This window comes from Dicentrarchus labrax, unplaced genomic scaffold (genome assembly GCF_905237075.1).
Source record: "Dicentrarchus labrax unplaced genomic scaffold, dlabrax2021, whole genome shotgun sequence".
Taxonomy (NCBI): Eukaryota; Metazoa; Chordata; class Actinopteri; family Moronidae; genus Dicentrarchus; species Dicentrarchus labrax.
Genome location: NW_026136714.1, coordinates 20,602,789 through 20,623,054, shown reverse-complemented (window position 1 = coordinate 20,623,054; position 20,266 = coordinate 20,602,789). Strand labels below are relative to the sequence as shown.

General features: G+C 40.0%; 1 protein-coding gene and 1 long non-coding RNA gene across 2 annotated transcripts; one reads left to right on the top strand and one right to left on the bottom strand.

The window, feature by feature from the left end:
* Positions 1-248: 248 nt before the first annotated feature.
* LOC127376211 (uncharacterized) lies at positions 249-9,113 on the bottom strand. Its single transcript, XR_007887494.1, has 2 exons — positions 8,994-9,113; positions 249-1,006 (listed from the first exon to the last, which is right to left on the bottom strand). It is a non-coding gene; the product is annotated as an uncharacterized LOC127376211 (long non-coding RNA).
* A 3,013-nt stretch (positions 9,114-12,126) lies between these two features.
* On the top strand, positions 12,127-18,639 carry prdm8b (PR domain containing 8b). The gene is made up of 4 exons (XM_051422885.1): positions 12,127-12,542; positions 15,284-15,508; positions 16,107-16,338; positions 16,731-18,639. The coding sequence occupies exons 2-4, from the start codon at positions 15,290-15,292 to the stop codon at positions 17,990-17,992; spliced, it is 1,713 nt and encodes a 570-aa protein (XP_051278845.1). The 5' UTR covers positions 12,127-12,542; positions 15,284-15,289; the 3' UTR covers positions 17,993-18,639.
* The last annotated feature ends 1,627 nt before the right edge of the window (positions 18,640-20,266 follow it).

The window sequence follows — 20,266 nt, the reverse complement described above, 5'->3', positions numbered from 1 at the left end:
ATGAAACAGTGCTGGGGCCACGTGTGAAATAATTTGGTAGAGAGGTTAATTATTAATAATTCTGAGAATAAATACAGAATTAATAGACAAAATAAGACAAAATCAATACTGAAACAAAATGTAACAACATTTTATAATTTTGTCTTTATACCAGAATATTTCAGATTTTTTGCATATTTTCATTATCTTGATCACAATGGGATTCACTCTCCACCTCTCCCAAATCAAACAGCTCACACAATCTGTACTGTTTGTTAACTATACATTTATTTTGTGGATGCATAGATTGGGATTGTAAGCAGCATGTTTATTATTATGAATTTACACTCACATCACATCTGACAAGGATCATATTAGAGTTATTAGCATTTTTAAATTTGGACATTCAGTCTGTTTGAATTATCCCGGTTTTGTGAGACAAGGAGAGCAAAGCCAAGTGGAGCATTTTAAGAGTTTGGAGGACCTTGCCCTGCCCAGACAGAGGCAGACGTGCAGCTCTCAAAGTGTGTTTTTGTTTGTTGGGTTGTGTATGGGAGGATGCCCTGAGGGCAGAAGAACCTGGAACATTAAGCCTTGCCATGGCGACTCAGTGCAGCTCTGAGCCTTGAGCTGCTCTGGCAGCTTGCCTGGGGTAGAGGTGGCAGCGGGGGTGGCACAGGTTTGGAAAAGGCCCCTCAACGCGCTCCTCTTCACTCTTCTGGGACACACAACCCCACTTCATATCCTAGCAGGTGGAAATGTTTTTGACATGGTATTTTTGGAATCACGTATGCCACAGAAGGGAAAGTTGGCCTCTGTGGCCTTTGTTTGACCGTGTTCATCCAGAACAGAGAGCTGCAAGAATTAAAACATTTTGGAAGAGGGATGCAAATCACTGGGTCGTGTTCAGTGGCTGGACAGTCTTTATGATGCAGACAGAAAATGTGTCACTGTCCCTTTGAAAACGTCCCAAAATAATTACCGTTGGAGAAGATGCCAGGTTGTTTCACAGCTCCTGGGTATTGAGCTGAAAAGCAACAAACAAACAGGATTTACATGACAGAAAGTCATCAAAAGGAAGCTAGGTCAGCGCTGTGTTTTCGTGTTTCATGGTCACTACAGTCTGGAGCTGTATGAGAGACCCGTTTGATTACCAAATCACCAGAGGCACCAAGAAAGAAGCCTCCACTGGCCAAGTCATTTCTAAAGCTTCTGTGAATTTGTGTCAAGTTTCCCATCCACCTCTTTCAAAGAATCGTCACTTTGTATGAACAGGAGAGGCTGATCTGAGGACATTGATGTACATTGATGGAATACTGTAGAAACATGGCGACTCAACATGGTGCCTTCATGGGAGAGCACCCACTCCCTATTTTCAGGTGATTATACACAAATGAAAACATACTATTATATTCCATTTCTGCCAATAGATATGATATGATCAGTGGGTGCCAGGCCTATAAGCGTAAAAGTCTGTGACTAGCACCTGGTCCAAAGTCATTAAAATGATGTAATATTTATATATATCAATAAAAAATGTCTACTGTTCTTTATATGTTTTCAGATATAATGCTGTAAGTTTCTCCCCCTCTTAGACAAGTAATTATATCCTGGGTATGGATTCAAGTATATGGACCAACTGTGATAAGTTTGACAGACCCATGACCATCTTCTGGACCCCACCCAGATGTGACAGCAGCTTTCACACTTAAACAACTGTACCAAATTCTCAAGGCGAGCAGCCTCAGGTTCAGTCAGCCAAAGTGTGAAAATGCCCTTAGAGAGCCATCACACCAACACTTTATTTTTGGAAGAGCTAACTTTGTTACATTTGTGTATCTGATTTGTTTAGGTTCTCACAAGCTCTGAAGTCATTCAGAGACCAATACGAGTTTTGGAAAAATGCTGTTCCACAAGCTTAGATAGTAACCGTTCTGTCTGACAGTGACACTGACCAACAGCCAGACAGCAGCCTGAGACACACCCTGAGCATCAGACTCTCAACTGCAACCAACTTTAGCTACATGAATGGAAACATGTCTTGTGTTGCACCTTAGGTTGGAAAAATAGGTAGAGACCAGAAGGCTAGTTAGTTGGGCAGCTGTAGCTCATTGAACGTTGAAAAACGTACCTGTTAATGTCAAGATGTGATCATAATCCGCCAGTGTTAGTGCAAACAAAATGCAGTCTGCCTTGGGCCCAACAACCATTTTAAAAACACAGGAAACTTACTGTGATCTGACAAGACCAGGGGGTAGGCAACCTGCAGCTCCAGAGCCACATACAGCTCTTTAGACCCTGTCCTGTGGCTTTAAGATGAAACCTGGTAGAGGGGTATAGCATGGGCCAAGGAAGAACCCATTAACCCATTTGCAGACTACAGATTTTTCACTTTTTTTAACATTGTGAGATCAATTGTAACACTGGTGTCTATGGCAAAATGAACTGAAATGATTGCACATGCAAAGTGTAATTAAAGTGAATGGTGTCGTGGGCCTAAGCATACACAACACCTTGGTGAAGGTCTGCATTTTCTGAGTGCTCTTCCAGTTTATAATGCTTTTGGTTCTGATGATGGACAGGAAACCACACCCAATCAGCTCATTAGTATCAATTTCTAGGAGTGTAATCTACCAAAAAGCGTTCCAGTGTTCTTAATCTCTGTTTCCACCTCAGAATGTCTACAAATCTGTTCAGTACAATCATTCAAACAGCAGAGCAGAGAGTAAATACAAAGAACACACAGTTATTGTTTCCCCATGTGTGAAAATTGCACCTCAAACATCGCCATCATTGTTTACTCCATTATTAGTCTTCTTTCACTCATTTTCACTGTCCTCCAGATGTGGACAAATGCCAAAGTGAAGATGAGTTCCTGATGTAGTGCCTGAGTTTAGTTCCTGTGGCTCCTCATTACCTATAACCATTTTGTTGAAAATGGACAATTGTGGCTCACTGCCCCTGCCGGCTCTGCTGTCAATCAAACACGTACACCAGCCCGCCCACTCAGAGGCTTGGAGGCTATGGAAGCGAGTGGCACCATTCACACTCGACCAAACAAACCGAACGGAGGAAGAAAATGTTACTTGATGAGAGCGTATCCTTAGTTTCTCTTTGTCTCCCTCTCTCCCTCTCTCCCTCACTCCCTCTTTCTTCCCCTCTTCTGTCTTTTTCTTTCTCTCTCTGTCTCTTTCTCTTTGTAGTTAGAGCACCAGAAGCTGTGGAGAGAAGAGTCCAAGCCAGCCAACAAAGCTATTGAAGCATTTCTCCCCCGTCCTCCCCTCCCTCACCCTGTCTCTCCATCCCTCTCTCTCTCTCTCTCTCTCTCTCTCTCTCTCTCTCTCTCTATCTCTATCTCTATCTCTCTCTCTCTCTCCCTCTGTTCAGGCCTTGCTGTGTTTTTGGCAGTTACTACTGACCATCATGAACGTCATTGCCAATTTTTGTGAAAACTGGCACATATGGCAGCTGAAGTGCCATATGCCATACAGAATATTTTTTGGCCGTTTCCCCCATTTGTATAATCGCTGGATCCGGTATAAAAGTGGCTCATTATTAATTCATTCCTTCCCAGTTTTTTTTTTCCTTTTCAGTTCCCCTCTGTGTTTTTTCTCTTTTTTTCTCCTTTTCCTTCATTTTTTTCCAGATCCATTTGATGTCTATGAGGACAGGAACGACAAGTTAATTCAACGTGCAGTGTGGGGATTAAAGCGTTTGGTTAATTCAAAGCTAAATGTGGGGATTACTGCCAGTGCGGAAGTCCATCTTCATGCATTAATCTTGTTTGTATTCTGCACCACTATAGCACAAATTAGGTTTTAAATGCTTTACATCAGAACTTAATTGGTTTATTGTAACAACAAACCCAACTCTTGTGACATTTAATGGCTGGAAAGAAAGTAATGAAGTAAATTTAACTGTTGGTTGAGTCAACATGCAGCATTAGTTAAAGGACAGGCCCAGTGTTCTTTTTCTATCGTCGACAGATCTCATGAAAGGACCGAAACCAACAATGTGTTAGTCGGTCTCTCAATACTTTCAGATTTCTCAACCTTGTCTGTGGCACTTCCATTGGTTCCTACTGAAGGTGTAAATCTTTAAAAACACCTCACAAATATGGTTTCATTTAAAAAAAAAAAAAAAAAAAAAGGCTCAGTGATTTCCTAAAATACCGGGGCACTGTAGTTTTTAGTTAACAACAAGACTAAATAGTTCACTTCTTGGGATTTATTTTCAGTGGCAGATTAATACATTGGTGCTCTGGATAGTATCTCTGGCAGAAGAACAGTGTATGTGGGATTTAGTCAAAATAGTATCTGTGTGTGTGTGTGTTCATTGTAATTAAGGAACATGTCACATAGTGTAACAGTGTGGCTCATTGTTTTTAATACTTTTTGGACAACAATGGAGCTCTATGGCACAGAGGAATAAGATCAGGCACAAACAATACTTGTTTGTAGGATACATTTAGTGCTAGTTTAGGTCTTTTCATTGGATTTGTTGATAAAAATTGAAAAAAATACTTGCCTCGTATTTTAAAATGCTCCTTTGTGACATTTTATTCTGCGTTAGCGTTTTCACCTGTCAGTCAAACAATGTGGGCAGTACTTTAACATAATGTTCTTTTCTTTTTGAAAATTTGATTTTTTTTCTCTTTGTCTGTTGGTCTGGCTCTTACTTAACCACCCAGTCCTTGCCAAAAAAACTAAAAAACGCATAACTTCCTGTGTGACAGAGGAGGATTTAAACAGCTAATTTAAGAGCTATCCTGAACTGGCTGAAGGTTGAGTCACTGTTGTGTTATATCACTGAGAGTGAGTAGCAGGACTGACATTTATTTATATAAACTTGTGATTAAATGAGCCCAAACCCTTTTTTTTACTGCTGCCTGTACTTCTCCCCTGTCTCACATGAGCAGCTTTCACATTCCTCTTCCACTATCACAGGAATTGTCTCCTCGTGTGTGTGTCTCTCTGCCTTTCTTTGACACTCACACACAAACATCCCACACTTCCTCCTTGCTTTTGCCTGAGAGTCGCTGCCTCTCTCTTCCCTCTCCTCTTCTGCCCTCCATTGGAAAGAGACTGGAAGGTCTACGCTGACTCCCACAGTCCTGCCTCAGTGTTCGCGCTCGTCCATCATCATGTCAGTTTTTTCTTCAGTGACTCTTCTTCATCGCATTTGGGCTGTGTTGACAAGAATTCCGCTCAGAGTCAGGGTTTTCTTCTTCATTCATCTGAACAGTGATGATGTCACTAATAGATAATCAGAAGATACAGGGGCTGGCTCCAAAAACCCACGTCCACTCATTCATTACATAACAACATCATTACAAACAATGCATAGTTTGCAATCTGTTTGACCCGTTGAATATAAGTGACCTCTCATCATCACAGGTCGTGAGCCGTGAGCAGGACAACTGCATCGATTTTCCTCCTCAGGTTGATGTCATTTTAATCCTTTTTAGAGGTAATAAGAGGTAAGACTAGTATTTGGCAGAAAAAAGAAGAAAAAAAAGATTTGCACAATTAGCACAATTTCGTCTAGCAGATATACAGTATGTTTATTACTTTTTATTTTGTCAATCAAAATACAACCTCTCAAATTCATCTTCTGTCAGAGGATGAACACCTCAGGTTGGGGAAACACTGGTTTACTCTATGAGTAGCATTACATTTAGATTATGCACACTTCTGTTATTACATAGTGTCAATAGTTTTGATTTATTTATGGATGTAGAAAACACACTGTCTTTCTGATTTCAAACATGTCCTCAAGAAGACAAAAACAATGATGTGTAAAAGACACCGAAGATGTGACACAAAATTGAACAATTCAAATGATATCAGTACAAAAATAAATAAATATCTGCATCAAATCAGCTAAAAGAGAAGAATGGCTCAAGTAATTTTCACTATACTCTGCATAAAAGTCCCGCTGGTTTTTAAAAAATTTGATATTTAATTTCAGTCTGTTCCACACTGTGGCACGAGTATAAACTGTCTATTGTCTATAATCTGGCTACATTATTCACTTGAGGCTCTTTACACAAACACCCTGGCCTTAGTGTTTAGAGTCATAGTGAGTATGAACCACTCTAGGCTTTATGGATGGTTGTGCACACAAGTATTTAAGAGCATGCCACTGAGGATACTGAACTGTACAGGCAGCATTCTCACACTTTAATTTATTAACGGCACTTTATTACATTAGCAAAAAGGGGGAGAACGTGCTATGGGCACTACATTTTTCTTTTTTTTGAGGGCACTATTAGTGCATACATTTTACAAATAAAACTTAAATAAAATGGCAAAACATTTGTGTCACAATTTGTGCCTTTATAATCCCCACTACACCTTACACCCTACAACTCCAGCCACCCACAGAGGGTAAATGTAAAATATTAACAGCAAAACTTCAACATTGATATCAAAAGGCGTTTTATTTCAAGTTAAGTAGAACGAGAGGCATGCCTACATTATAGGAGTATCCTGATAACGTATCAAACAATAGACAATATCAACAATATCTGAATATATCGAAATGTCTTCATACAGATACATACAATTACATTGGTAGAAGTAGAATTACAGACTGTACTGAGTCACCTGGTGGTTTACTGCCTTGCTAAAAAGCAGCTTGGTAGAAGAAGAGCAGGAAGATCCTTGACGAGCAACAATTACAGGTGGAGAAGAGTGTAATATAAGTATCTTAGGTTGTTTTATAAAGGAACAAAGTGTCCTTTCTACCTTTTATTTTATTTATGTGTGTGTGTATTAGAGGTGTACAGTGCATGCTTGTATGTTCGACCATTAAAAAAAAACATATTCCCCTCCACGTATCAAAGTGGAGGGAGATTTATTTAAAAAAACAGCTTTGTTGGAAACAATAACTGTCAACATGTCCACAGCTGAGGACTTTGACGTCTGGGTGAATAACTATGTTTTTCCTGTGATGTGTTTACCCATCGAAGATCAATGTCTCCCGAGCTGCTTTTTTTTCTTTTTTTTTCAAAAGCACAAAACATGCCTAATATTTGATGAGACGCAGTGACAGTACGTCCGGGACGCACTGTCTGTCTGCTGAAATCCATTTGGAAAGCTTTTGTTGTCCTTCTCATGATATGATGAATGAAAGGAAGGGGAATTAACTTATCATTTACCGCAGAATCTTGCATCACAGGGAGTAGATTAAACATAAAGTTTAGTTCAGTAAAGTTGTGCAGGTTTTTGTGAGGAAATATTCAAGAACGCCTGTTGATCCATGATAAAAATATGATCCTGTCAGAAACTCTCTCCATAATTGATGGCGTGGCATTTATAAGCACAAGATTGTTCCCACAAGATGTTGCATGATGACAGTGAATTAATCATGGTGTGAGCATTAACCTGCTTTCCTCATACAGTATTTAGTCAACAGGTTATTTGACCTGATAGGAACTTCAGTTGGTCAACGCAGGAAAAGGTCAGCAACCGTTCATGATGTCAGTGTTCATGTTTTGAAGCTTAATGCTAATTATCCGGGTTGGTCTTGCCATTGTTCCAGCTGGTTCTGCACACAGTCAGCCAATGTCAGCTGCACCGCTGGCTCAGAGCAGTTAACTTTTGTCATGACGATGGATGAGATATGACAACGTAAGAGTATTCATTTCTCTCATTTGTGTTATGACCCTGAATAGCATTGTCGGATTCAGTCGTCCACAGTTGACCACATTTTCCTGGTCATTGATCTGTTCTGTGTTGGTTTTGGCTCTGACGCAGGAAGATGATGTCCACATTTTTGGACTACAAATCAGAGCAACTCAGAGGTCTGGAGCAGAGTAAATCATTGTAGGCATCCATCACTATCACCTGACAAGATTTACATTCAATGCCATTTGTATTTCCGATGTTTTATGTTTTATTTTTTATTTTTTACAATATCTGCGCATGCCAGCAACACTACACTGAAGGTTACAGAAAGATCAGAGAGACAAACCACTGTATAGCTAAGGTATGGTTACGGTTAGGCAACTAAAACACTTGATTAAGGTTAGGGAAAGATTGTGATTACTTGAAAAAGGTGAACAGCAATTACAAGTCTGTAACAAAATGCATGAAAGTCAGACGTGCTACATACCTGACATCCACACTGTTATTTTTTTTTGCCTTGCTATATAAAGGGAACACAAGGAACTCCCGCAGTGGCATGGAACACAAATCGCGATGTACGGCATCGTCTAATATTATTACTACAATATGAATGTAAGCCAATTCTCAGGAATACCGGACTGGTATATCTCTGTTGATCTCACCCACACTTGTCTGCAGTTTTTTGGCAATTCTTCTGTTGTTATTGTGTGGCACAAGCATAGGATGATGACGTTCACACTCTTTGCCCTGCCTTCACATGTCTTATTTGTTTTGTTTTTTCAGCTAGGAAGACACAAGACCAGTTTGAATTGATGAACTAATTGGAAGTGTGGGCAGTGACTCAGGGGTCTGGAATCAGGCTGCAAAGCTACAGATAGCAGGGCTCGAGCATGTACATCACCAACATGCCAACATTTCTCCTGCACAGTTGGAAGGTGAGTAGTATTCAGTTGGTTCCTGCAACTTTACCGCTAGAAGCCACTAAATCCTACACACTGGAGCTTTAAGATGGTAACGTTTTTTATTAAATGTTAGTCTGCTAAAATACTAACACCACATACTAAATATCCATTAACATCTAGTGATTCTTAACATTTACATTAACATGCTTACATTTAAATGGTAGCATGCTACCATTAGCATCTAGCTACGGTTATGGCGAAGAACTACAGCTGTGGGTACAGCTAACATTGATGAAAGATTAGAGTAGACTGACAATGTTGAGTCTTAAATGCTCACATGTCCTAAAATGGCCACCGTAAACATGGTGGTTTATTTGATTGATTCAAATTAATAATTCACTTAGCAATCTGAATCATCACAATGATCACTGACTCTAAAAGCATATCCACTTCTTTTGTTTCATAACTAAAAATGTCTTACCTTTTTATATCACAACAACTCTCAGTCCCTCTCTCGTGCTGTTTCCCATCTTAGTCTGAAACAAATTCAACTCCTCAGTAATGAAATATGAGAAAATTGACTTTACAGTCTTTGCTCGGAATCCACCTAAAATATGAACGAGGGCTGAAGGGAGTGGTGTTCAGGAAACAATGCAGCTGTCAAATTATCCAGATGATTCACAGACACACTGCTCCCTCAACTGTGAATTTCTGTCTTTGAATACACACACGCACACACACACACACACACACACACACACACACACACACACACACACACACACACACACACACACACACACACACACAGACACACACACACTCACAATCCCTCCCAGCAACATCACACACTCCCTCTCTCTGTGAACACACTCTCATACACATCTCTAATTTCCTTACATTTCTTGCATGAGAGATATTTTAACTTTTTTGTTGAAACGGCACAGCTTGTATTTTCTTCTCTTCTTTCTCAAGATTTCAGTGCAGAAACTCATTTTTAGTCTTTAGTTTTTTGGATCACTATTAGAATGAAAAGCCATCCATGTCACACAACAGAGAAGCGATCAAATGGGATGCCTGAAAGCTGATTTTATTGTAATTTCCTATAAATTCTTGAATGAGAAATTTCTCTTACTGAAAAACTTATTTTTACTGCACAGTTTCATGTTTCACATTGCATGAATACATTGAAGTAAATAATCAAGAAAATGCTTTGAAATGGGCAAAAAACTAATTTTGTATACATTTTGTTTCACTTTGACCATTTTCACCTGCAACACATTACTTTATTTTCTTTTGTGTAGAATAGCATATTACCACTAGTTATATTTTGCATGTCTACACATATTTTAACAATTAAAATGATGTCCACCCCTTTCACCAAACTAGATGAAAATCCCGCTTAAGTAAGAGAATGTAAGATTTTTCACAAACAGTGCGAGGCCGAAACCGGCAGCTCTCAGCAAGCTGTTACAACTGTATTTTATCAGTTCTGGGTTTGTATTGTGAGTGTGTTTGTGTGAATTTATTCCTTCGCCAAAAATGTTGCACCAATCATTTAGTCCATGACAGGATGCTTCATCTTTACCTCAAATTGCAATTTTTCTTTTTTTGTAACCAGACAGTGTAGGAAGTTAGGGATCTCTGATGGAGTTTCACAATAAAGGCGACACAAAAGAAGCAGACAAGAAATAAATCAAAGAAAATGTTAAAACAAGGATCGATCTCACAGTCTGACTGTTTCGACCTGAGTTAAAATACAATATACACATTATTTTAAATATTTTATGTTATTTTTTGTTGTGAAATAATTTAACATTTGAGTATATATCACTCTGCCAAGGTTCAGGGTTGAGGAGGAATTGGATGTTTGATGGCCTGAGAGCATCCCAACCACTACATTTATTCTGCTACTTCATGACTTTTAATGAGTTAAACTTCAGTATCATCTGCTGCTGCTAAGTGACGTACAGCCACGATTAAGTATCATAAGAGCTTTTTTTTCTGCTCTGCAACAAAAACAGAAAAACAGAAGAAAAAAAAACACTGAGGCACTATGAAGCTGGTCACTGTCTGCATCCCTGTTTTAGGGTGGCTGTTCTGTAACTGACCATGACCTTTGACCTCCCTGTTCATGTATCACATCACAGCAATTATCTGGATTTTAAAAAAATATTCTTGTTGGGATTTTTTCTTAAAAATAACAAAACTGTGTATTTGTGCCTCTAATTTGACAGTTAAAGCAGTGATGAATGATGAATAGTACTTAGTTGACCAAAATACACTTGGCACATTAAGTTCATTTAGAGGAACGATCATGTTGACAAGTGGTGTTTAGTTGAATAATAATTGATTAATATAATTTGGAAGTCATTTATTTATTTGTTTTGGTTTTCATTCCATTTGTCAAAACAAGATTTTACACTTTTCAGAAACAAAAAGCTCAACCGGCAGTCATGCTGGAAGGTGAACACTACATTACTGCTTGTAAACTGTAAGCAGTTTGAGATTAGGAACAGGATAGTGATGGCATTGATTTTTTTCTTTTCATATAAGAAGGGCCTGATAATTATTTGCCCATGGACGCATTTTATTATTTCGAAAATGCATGTTTAATACCAAAGAAGATAAATCTTTCTTTCTCTTTCTCTTATTATTATACTTGAGTCAATAAACATGTGTCATTAGCTTGCCATATACATTAGAATGAAATACTTTCTAACATCTTCTCATTTTTAATCATAAGTCTTAAAGTCTTATGTAATTTAAAAAACCAATAGGCCTACATGGAAGTTAAAAATGAAAAGCTTAACAAACATGTGATGCAGGCCTAATAATAAAGTCAAGTAAATTAAGAATAACGTCTTTCAGAAAATAGTATTTAAAAAAAACCTCCCAACATCAGTGCTGCACCTGACCTGAAGCTTTTCTCTCCTTCCCATCAAAATATCAGCCCAGCTCACTCAATGCAAATTATACACTGGCGCCCCCTAAATGAGCCTGAACACAGTACAGACAGCCAGCAGCAGCAGCGGTCCGCGGTGAGACTACCCGGGGTGCAGAGCCGCTGTGGCCGCGTGTTGAGCCGGCTGGCCCAGCTGGGGAGGCGGCGGAGGGAGCTCAGTGTGCCCCGGTGCTGCATGCTCCATGTCCACAGAATATTTCAGACGCGGGTTAAAGCCACAAAGGAAGCCCGTTTAATTAGCATACATGTAAATACATCTTGAGTGTCACTTGATTGTCACCCCCCTAATTTCGGGGGGGGGTTAAAGTGAAGCTCTGTGACACAAATAATAATAATGTGGATGATAATCATAATCATCATAATAATATAAAATGAAAAATGTTGATGTTTTGACTCTCATCCAGATGAAACTGCACATACAAGTATACTTTTTCCCAACACCCGACTCCCTAAATGCCACTTTATTCTAATACAACCACCAACTATTGTGATTAGAATTACAATAATAATGGGGGGGGGTGCTGGGTGGGAGGGGGGGGGGTCTTTATCCCCCTGCTCGTCCATAAATCGCTTCAAATGACAGTCGGCCAGTGAAGAGTTAAAGGGAGGAGACGGAGAGTGACACGCCTCATTGGGTAGATTATGTGCCGCAAACAAAAAGTGTGTGTCGGTGTGCCAGTCAGCCAGAGCATCGGGCCCCATCTGCACGCCTCTCTCTCTCTCTCTCTCTCACTCTCTCTTTCTCTCTCTCTTTCTCTCTCTCTGTCTCCCTTTATCCGTCCAGCTCTCTCTACCCCGCCCGGTCACTTCCAGTGTCGGCGAGTATCTGCAACAGCAGCAGCACTGTCACTTTCACCACACCGGGGGGGAAATGTACTGACACTACGGAGCAGACCGGGAGCGCATCACCATCTCCATCACCTCCATCACCGTCACCGCATCCCCCTTTGCTTGTTTTCGGGGCTTTTTTAAATTTTATTACCCCGAGGGTGCAACCGGGGTTTTGATTCGCAGCATCGCTCGCAATTCGTTTGTGGATTATTATTTCTCCTCATCGACGGAAAGGTAGGTTTGTGAAATGCAAGGCTTGTGTGTGGTTTGGATAGTTTTTTAAGAGGAGGAGTGGGGACGGTCTCTGGGTTTGTTTTTGCGCGGCACATGCAGCCACACATCCTGCAGGCTCTGAAAGCGGCGCAGGGAGAAAAAAAAAAACCCAAAACGCAGATGTGACCGCGGACAACACCCGCAATTCAGTCACAGCGCTGATTTAGGACAGTTTTCAGCCTGGCACGGCTTTAGCAGATGGGTTAAACACTCCCCCATCTCTGCTCTCCCCCTACCCCACCCGCAGTGGGTTTGAATGGGAGGGTGGCTGCTTTCCTCCAGTTTATGGATGTGCAAACATTCCGCTCTTTATTTATTTTCTCCTATCTGAGCCTGGTCAGTCATTCATATTATTGGCCGAATATTTTGTGTAGTTTCATTTTCTTGAGAAGCGATTAAATATGTTCCTCTGAGCATAAACAGGTCCTGTATGGTGCCGGAAACAAATTCTTTCGGCTGGCATGCAGCGCAGCGCTAAGAGCCACTTTGGAAAGGCTCTCCATTGCACCGTGGGTAAAATGTTCTACAGAGAGCCTCTCTGTTGCTGTTGAGCCTCTTAGGAAGATATAAAATGCTGAAAATCAGCGGGATTAAACAAAGACTTTTATTAAAAACTACCCCGGGCCATTTAATCAGATTTTCTCTATTTTTATTTAACAAATCAGAAAACCAGAGCCAGAAGCAGAGAGACTGGCTTTTCTGCCCGTGCAGTCACAAAACAACCGCCGATATTGGGGATGGACAGACGGTAGCTCATCTTTTCCCACTAGTCATCATTGTTATGAATGCAGCTGTTAATATCAGCACATTTATTTCTGAATTGGATGCGCAAATGCCGGTTGCTTCCCGGTTTTGCGCAGAGGAAGGCAAACTTTTGTTCCAACTGTGGATCTCTTTATTTTATTTTATCCAATTAATAGTCTACTTTCTATTTCACAAGCCAAGTGCCGGTGGAAGTTGTTTGAGTGGTTCCTGGTGATGTTCTAAACAGTTAATAAGAGAATTAAACATACAAATAAATCTCGGAGCTGCTAAAATAATCCACAGTGCCGCACGCACAGGCCCCAAAAAGCAACAGTAAAGGATTATGAATTATTATTTTGTAATGTTCAGTGTGATAAATATCTGGTGCAACAATAATCTACCCCACAGCACAGGCAGGAATATGACTATTTCAGCAATTTAGGAATTACTTTTTTAAGGAATAGGCCTACTTTTTCCCATTATCAGACGCTTATGATGGCGTTGAAAGCCTTTTTTCTTTTAATTCTATTCTTTTCTGTGTTATTCTAGTGTCCAGTGAGGCTATCGTTTACGGCTGAACAAGTGTGTATCAGGTGCAGGTTTCCGCGCACAGTTTCTGCTGTATTTAACGGCGGAGGGAGGTGAGGAGGGAGTGAAAGAGCCGCAGCCGTCTAAACACACACATTCAGAGGTTAGAAAGGGAGAAAAGAAATAATTAACTGGTCGTGCTGCTTTAATTACAGTCTCAGAGGGGAACGTGGTGGATTATGGTAATGAGGCGGCATACGTTGCCGCTTGTAGAAAGCAGAGAAAGGTTGGCTGACATGAAATCACTGACTTTGACAGTCCACTTGAAACCCATTGGACATGCTCTCTCCATTGGACATGCACGGACCCCACCAGCTCCTCCTGAGAGTGCTTTTTAAAATTCTTTTTTTCATAAGGAATAAATACCATGTTGTGATGCTGTAACACGACTTTAGACGGATAAACATGTCACAGCAAACCTATAAACCATTCATATTGGAGGAATATTAAATTTATAGAGTATATAATAATAAAAACATACAATGAGGCATGATAAGGCCGTTGTAAATCGCTCTTGAGGACATGACTTTAAAAGTAACTTTAGTATAATTATAGAAATATCAAAGGATTTATTTTCGTTTTGAATCTTAACAATTACAGCTGAACAGACGAGCAATGGGAGCCCGTAGAGGCCTACTAATGCTACTATTAATGCTAATATTAATATTAATTATAATAAAGAAAGACAGAGGGAAATGATATCGTAATTAACCGTTTATCTAAAATAATCTGAATAAAGGGTTAAATATTATATATAAAAGTATGTGATATAATCCGAGGACAACAGGAACAATAATAACAACAACAGCAATGATAATAATAATAATAATAATAATAATAATAATAATAGCCTAATAATAATAATAATAATAATAATAATAATAATAATAATGATAATAATAATAATGTAATGTTGGTGTGTTATGATTTCGACCATATTTTCTTACTATTATATAACTGACAACATTGGGAAACCATATCATCAAGAGGATGACGGTGATGCCGTCATGAACTTATTACGGGGTTTGAATTAATTAGAAAGCCTGGCCAAAAAAAAAAAAAAAAAAAAAATAGAAGAAAAAAGAAATGGGCCCCAAATCACGCCCATGACAGCTGGTTTAGCCAATCTGTCTAGGAGGAGATTTATTTCCTATCAGCAGGGACAGTGGTGGAGGGTAAAGCCACTAAACAACCGCTTTACACAGGTTAACATTTTTGAGGAAATAAAGTATTGGACAAAAGTGTATTATTTAAATGGATCCGAATGGTTGTTTTGGTGTTTGTGTTGTTCTCCGACTGCTGGTAGTATTTAGTAGACGGTGTTTTCCCACCAGATCTCTGATGTCTCTCGCCTTCCCCTGTCTCTGCAGTGTGAAATGGAGGAGTCCAGCTCTCAGAAGTTGGTGTGGGATGGGGACGCCAAAGCGGTCCAGCAGTGTCTGACGGACATTTTTACAAGCGTCTACACGACGTGTGACATCCCAGAAAACGCCATTTTCGGGCCTTGTGTGTTGAGCCACACGTCGCTGTATGACAGCATCGCCTTCATAGCTCTGAAATCCACCGACAAACGCACAGCACCTTATATCTTCAGGGTAAGTAGGTCTTTTTCACTTATTTTTTTAACACAGTCCCCAGTATTTTTCTGTTTTTTTAATTACCCCACTATTTTTTAAATATTAATTTTCAAATACAGATTCTACCACTTAACATCTTAACAGGCCTCCTTTTATTCATGCTTTTCTTGCTGTGCAGCTCCAAATATAGTAAATATATTATTACTGATTCGGCCCCTTGTTGTATTTTGCAATATTAACAATGGAGCAAGACGCTGAAATTTGCAGCAATACTACAACTATGCCATGTTAGTAGATTTCATCTTAAAATAGCCATTAACTCTAGACTACAACAAACATTTAATCCTTTATTGTGTGATTTTTTAAAAAATAATTATTTCTGCAAGGAAAGAAATGCATTTGAGGTTTATTCAGTGTAGTGAAAACCTATTTATTTTTTAAAATAAAGCTTCATATTTGGCCTTAAGGGGTTAGTGAGATAATATGTCCCCATTTGTAGTAATTCTATTTATATTAATAAGAAAAACAAGATTTTGAGGAATAATAATTGCCTGAAAATGAATTTGAGTTGTTGCACTAAAGTCATAATTCAATGGGTGTTATTTGTGTTGTGCAGGTGGACACCTCAGCGGCCAACAGCACCTCAGAGGGTTTGATGTGGCTTCGGCTTGTCCAGTCTGCCCGGGACAAAGAGGAACAGAACCTGGAGGCCTACGTGAAGAACGGCCAGCTCTTCTACCGCTCGCTCCGCCGGATCGAGAAGGACGAGGAGCTGCTGGTCTGGTACGGCAAAGACCTCATCGACCTGCTGCTGCTCAGCTCAAGCAGAGCTCCCACCAAAAGCAAAGGTGAGGCAGCTGAAATCATAATCCTTGCTGGACAGTAATCTGCAGTGTAGCCCACGTTCCAACCACCAAAATATTGGCATCATTGTTCTCTACGGTCTTTATTTTACCTCACAGTCACATACATTTTAGCTTTAAAGCTTCTTTGGAATTGTGTTCTCACTCAGGAATTGTTCGTTAATTTGGGATATAATCTCTGTTGCACAAGTATAATGGTGCTCCAAGGGCAAATTTGCACACTTTTGGACAATCCATGAAAATGTCTGAATTCAAATGTAGTGTAAAATAGAACACAAAGCTAATAATTATTTGATTATTATAAGACACCACATTTAGGCAGGACAGCTTTATAGGCGCTTTTTGTCACAACTAATTTACGTCTCTCTTCCTCACAGGTTCATCCCACCACTCGTGTCCTGACTGCAGCCAGAGGTTCCAGTTTGAGTTCCCGTTCTTGGCCCATCTCCGGTTCCGTTGCACCAAAAGACTGCCGAGCATCACGGTGGCTGATGAGGAACCCAGCAAAGAGAGCAGCACCGAGCGACCAAACACAACCCCAACCAGGACCAGCCCAAAGCTGGGCCGCTCCGAGGGCTTCAGCAGCCCTCAGGACAGCAACAAACCGTCCACAGACTTTCATAACCTGGCCAGGGATCTAGAGAACAACCGTACCAGCCCGCCGAGCGACAAGGAGGCTGAGATCTGCAGTGAGAGCTCAGGGAAGAGGAAGTTCTCGGAAATAGAGGACAGGGAGTGCCGAGGGCCTAGCCTTCCACAGTCCAAGTCTAAAGACGAGCTTGCAACGTCTGCACAAAACTACAGAGGAGCGTACGGCTTGGAGGAGAACCACAAGTCCTTTTCCCCGCCAGGTTCTACACAGCTTTGTGAGGGCAAGCGCAGCGCCTTCACTGAGGTCAAGAAGTCACCCCAGAACCTCAAACACCACAGCGGCAACAAAAACCTCCAGAGCTCCAACTCTGAAAACAAAGATGGTGGTCGTCCCAGCAGCAATCCATCAGAGAAGCACCTCAACATCAGGCAGGTGCTGTCGGAGACCCAGCCGCCTCAAACCTCACCCATGGGCAGCGCTTTCACCTCTGTTAGCCAGCACGGCGGCGGCAGTGGTGGAGAAAGGAAGAGCGCCTTTAGCCAGCCATCTCGCTCCTCCTTCTCCCAGATCTCACCACTGGTGATGCCGCCTAAGCTGCTGGACTGCCACCCAGCGGTGGGCGACACCATCTCGTCCAGCAGACTCTACCAGGCAGACCACCTTGCCGCCAAACTACAGGGCGCAGAACTGGGTGCCAACTGTCCAGTGCCAGGTGGCATGGCCAAGCAGAACCCCTTCGTCTACGCCACCGCCTTCTGGCCCAAGAACTCCGGGCCTATTCAGCTTCAAATGCCCTCGGCGCTCACTCTCCTGCCGCCCTCTTTCACCTCCCTTTGCCTGCCGGCCCAGAACTGGTGTGCCAAGTGCAACGCCTCCTTCCGCATGACCTCGGACTTGGTTTACCACATGCGATCCCATCACAAAAAGGAGTACGCCATGGAGCCCCTCGTCAAGCGGCGGCGTGAAGAGAAACTCAAGTGCCCCATTTGCAACGAGTCCTTCCGGGAGCGGCATCACCTGTCACGTCACATGACCTCCCATAACTGACTTTTAAAGACCAACAAGGGACTTTTTTTTTAATATGAGGGACTGTGACCCTGCCTGGATTTAAGCAGTCTGACTGGAGATAGGCCACTTAAAAATACACGAACACCCCTTGCACTTGTTTTCACTTTGGACTATGATCTTCTAATTCCTTTTCGGTCTGTTTACTTTTGTTCCCCTGTACAAAATGTCATGTTTTGAGTGTATGCAAATGCGTTTTGACTTCAAAATTAATCTATTTATGAAGCACTTAAAAGTTTGAGAATAAGGGAAGATTTAAATATGTGTAAATGTACAGTAAGTTGTATTTTATATCATATAAATGCAAATATAGAGAAGAAATACAAATGTAGTCACACGTCATGGTTTACAACGCAGCAAGTTTTTTCATGTCTACAATGAATATGGACACAAATTGGGGATATTATGTCAGACTATATTTCAGAGTGCATGTAATATTAAATAATATTGATTTAAGATGCAGTCTATACATTACGATGTAAATAATTTGTTTTATTTGAAATACAAAGTGTAATATTTTGTGTCAGTGGGGAATAGTTTCAGTGTTTCTTCCTTTTGCGGAAATTTACTACTTGATAGTTTATCTAATCATGTTGAATGCATTGACAATAAAATAGCTTTATTTTCAACTGTGGCCTTCCTGTTTTTGTTTTTTTTAAACTGCAACCAAAATATGTGGTTTCTTGATGATTGATACAACTGGTCTTCATTTTGTATTTATAAAACAAGACCCACATTACATTTTTATTTATATAAAATGTGTATGAAATCCAAATATCAGGTTTTTTTTACTCTGTTTATTAGATTTTTTTTAATGTTAAAAAAAATAATTTCACATAGTGCTAACCTATCAATTATTGTTAAAATGCAATAAACACATGTATGTAAGGTCCAAATAAAAATAAATACTACAAAAAATGATGATATAGAATTTATGGTCAACACAGTAAATGTTAACGATTAACCTATGTTAATTTCCTATTGAAAATAAGAGCACGAATACTGGATGTCACTATTATTATTATTATTATTATTATTATTATTATTATTATTATTATTATTATCATTATTGACATATAGCCTACGTCTTTATTATACGGCGGCCGCATTAATCCCCACGCCACTGAACTTTTCCCCCGACAGGTTAGAGTATTAGGAAAAATAACATTACCATAGCTGCAAACTTACTGTTTTATACATGTTTAAAATAGCCTACATAGTACGGGCCTGTGTTTTTCGGAATTAAAGATTTAAAATGAGGAGAGAATGATTTCTAATCCTCTTCTTCAGTTTCTGCGGCACAGCGGAAAACACAGACCGGACTGTCGGCTAGTGAGAGTGTGTAATACTGCATTCATGGTTGTCTTTACAGAATAAAACACATACAGTAGGCCACGTCTGCATTTGGGATTTATTTATAATAAATAGGCCTATATTGGGTTAATTTTCCTTTGCGGAAAACGCACAGTGGTCCTACAATAAAACAAAAGGATGATCAGTTGCACAGAAGCCACGAGTTTCTCAGAAATCAATTAACAGCTGTAGTTTTGTTGTTTGTTTAATATTTAAAAATGTTTCACAAACCCCTGTGACCTGCAGTGAGGACAACGACCTGTTGAAGCTGTGATCAATATAAATATCAATAATCTATCAGCCGTCTGTGACCTTAATTTATAAACGTGAGACACAACATAAAACAGGTTTCGAATTAAAGGTTTTTTTTTTTTAATAAACCAAACAGACTAATAAAAGAGCGGGGGTGTCTGTGGATAATCAACATTTACTGCTGACAAATAATTGCATGATTATATATATAAAAAAGAATCATTACAGCCGGGTTGAGAATGTTTCAAGACGGAAACCAAAAATGAAATGTAGAAAATAGTTCAACAGCGCCATCAAGTGGCCACAGCGTAAACTACACGACAAGAGATCAGTGAGTGGAGCCACAGTGAGCTGCTGTCAGACCTCCGTGTTCTAGCAGGTGGTGGAGATTTTATGGCTGAAAACAATATTGTGAAATGAAAAAAGGCATTAGTGTCTATATGATATAATACATGTAAAAAGCAATCCAATAAATTAATTATACATAAATGCCAAATGCAGATACACAGTATGTGTTTCATTCTGTAAAGAAAACCATCAATAGAATATAATAGAGTACACTCCGACTGATAAACTGACCATTTCTGTATTTTCAGCTTTTCAGCAGAAACTGAAGATCTGAGCGAATTAGAAATTACACTCATTCTCTCT

Bases quoted from the DNA above. Each gene is read 5' to 3' on its own strand.
- prdm8b (XM_051422885.1), top strand. From the start codon at position 15,290: ATGGAGGAGTCCAGCTCTCAGAAGTTGGTGTGGGATGGGGACGCCAAA. The intron at 15,509-16,106 runs GTAAGTAGGTCT...TGTGTTGTGCAG, and splicing joins CAGCACCTTATATCTTCAGG to GTGGACACCTCAGCGGCCAA. The intron at 16,339-16,730 runs GTGAGGCAGCTG...TCTTCCTCACAG, and splicing joins AGCTCCCACCAAAAGCAAAG to GTTCATCCCACCACTCGTGT.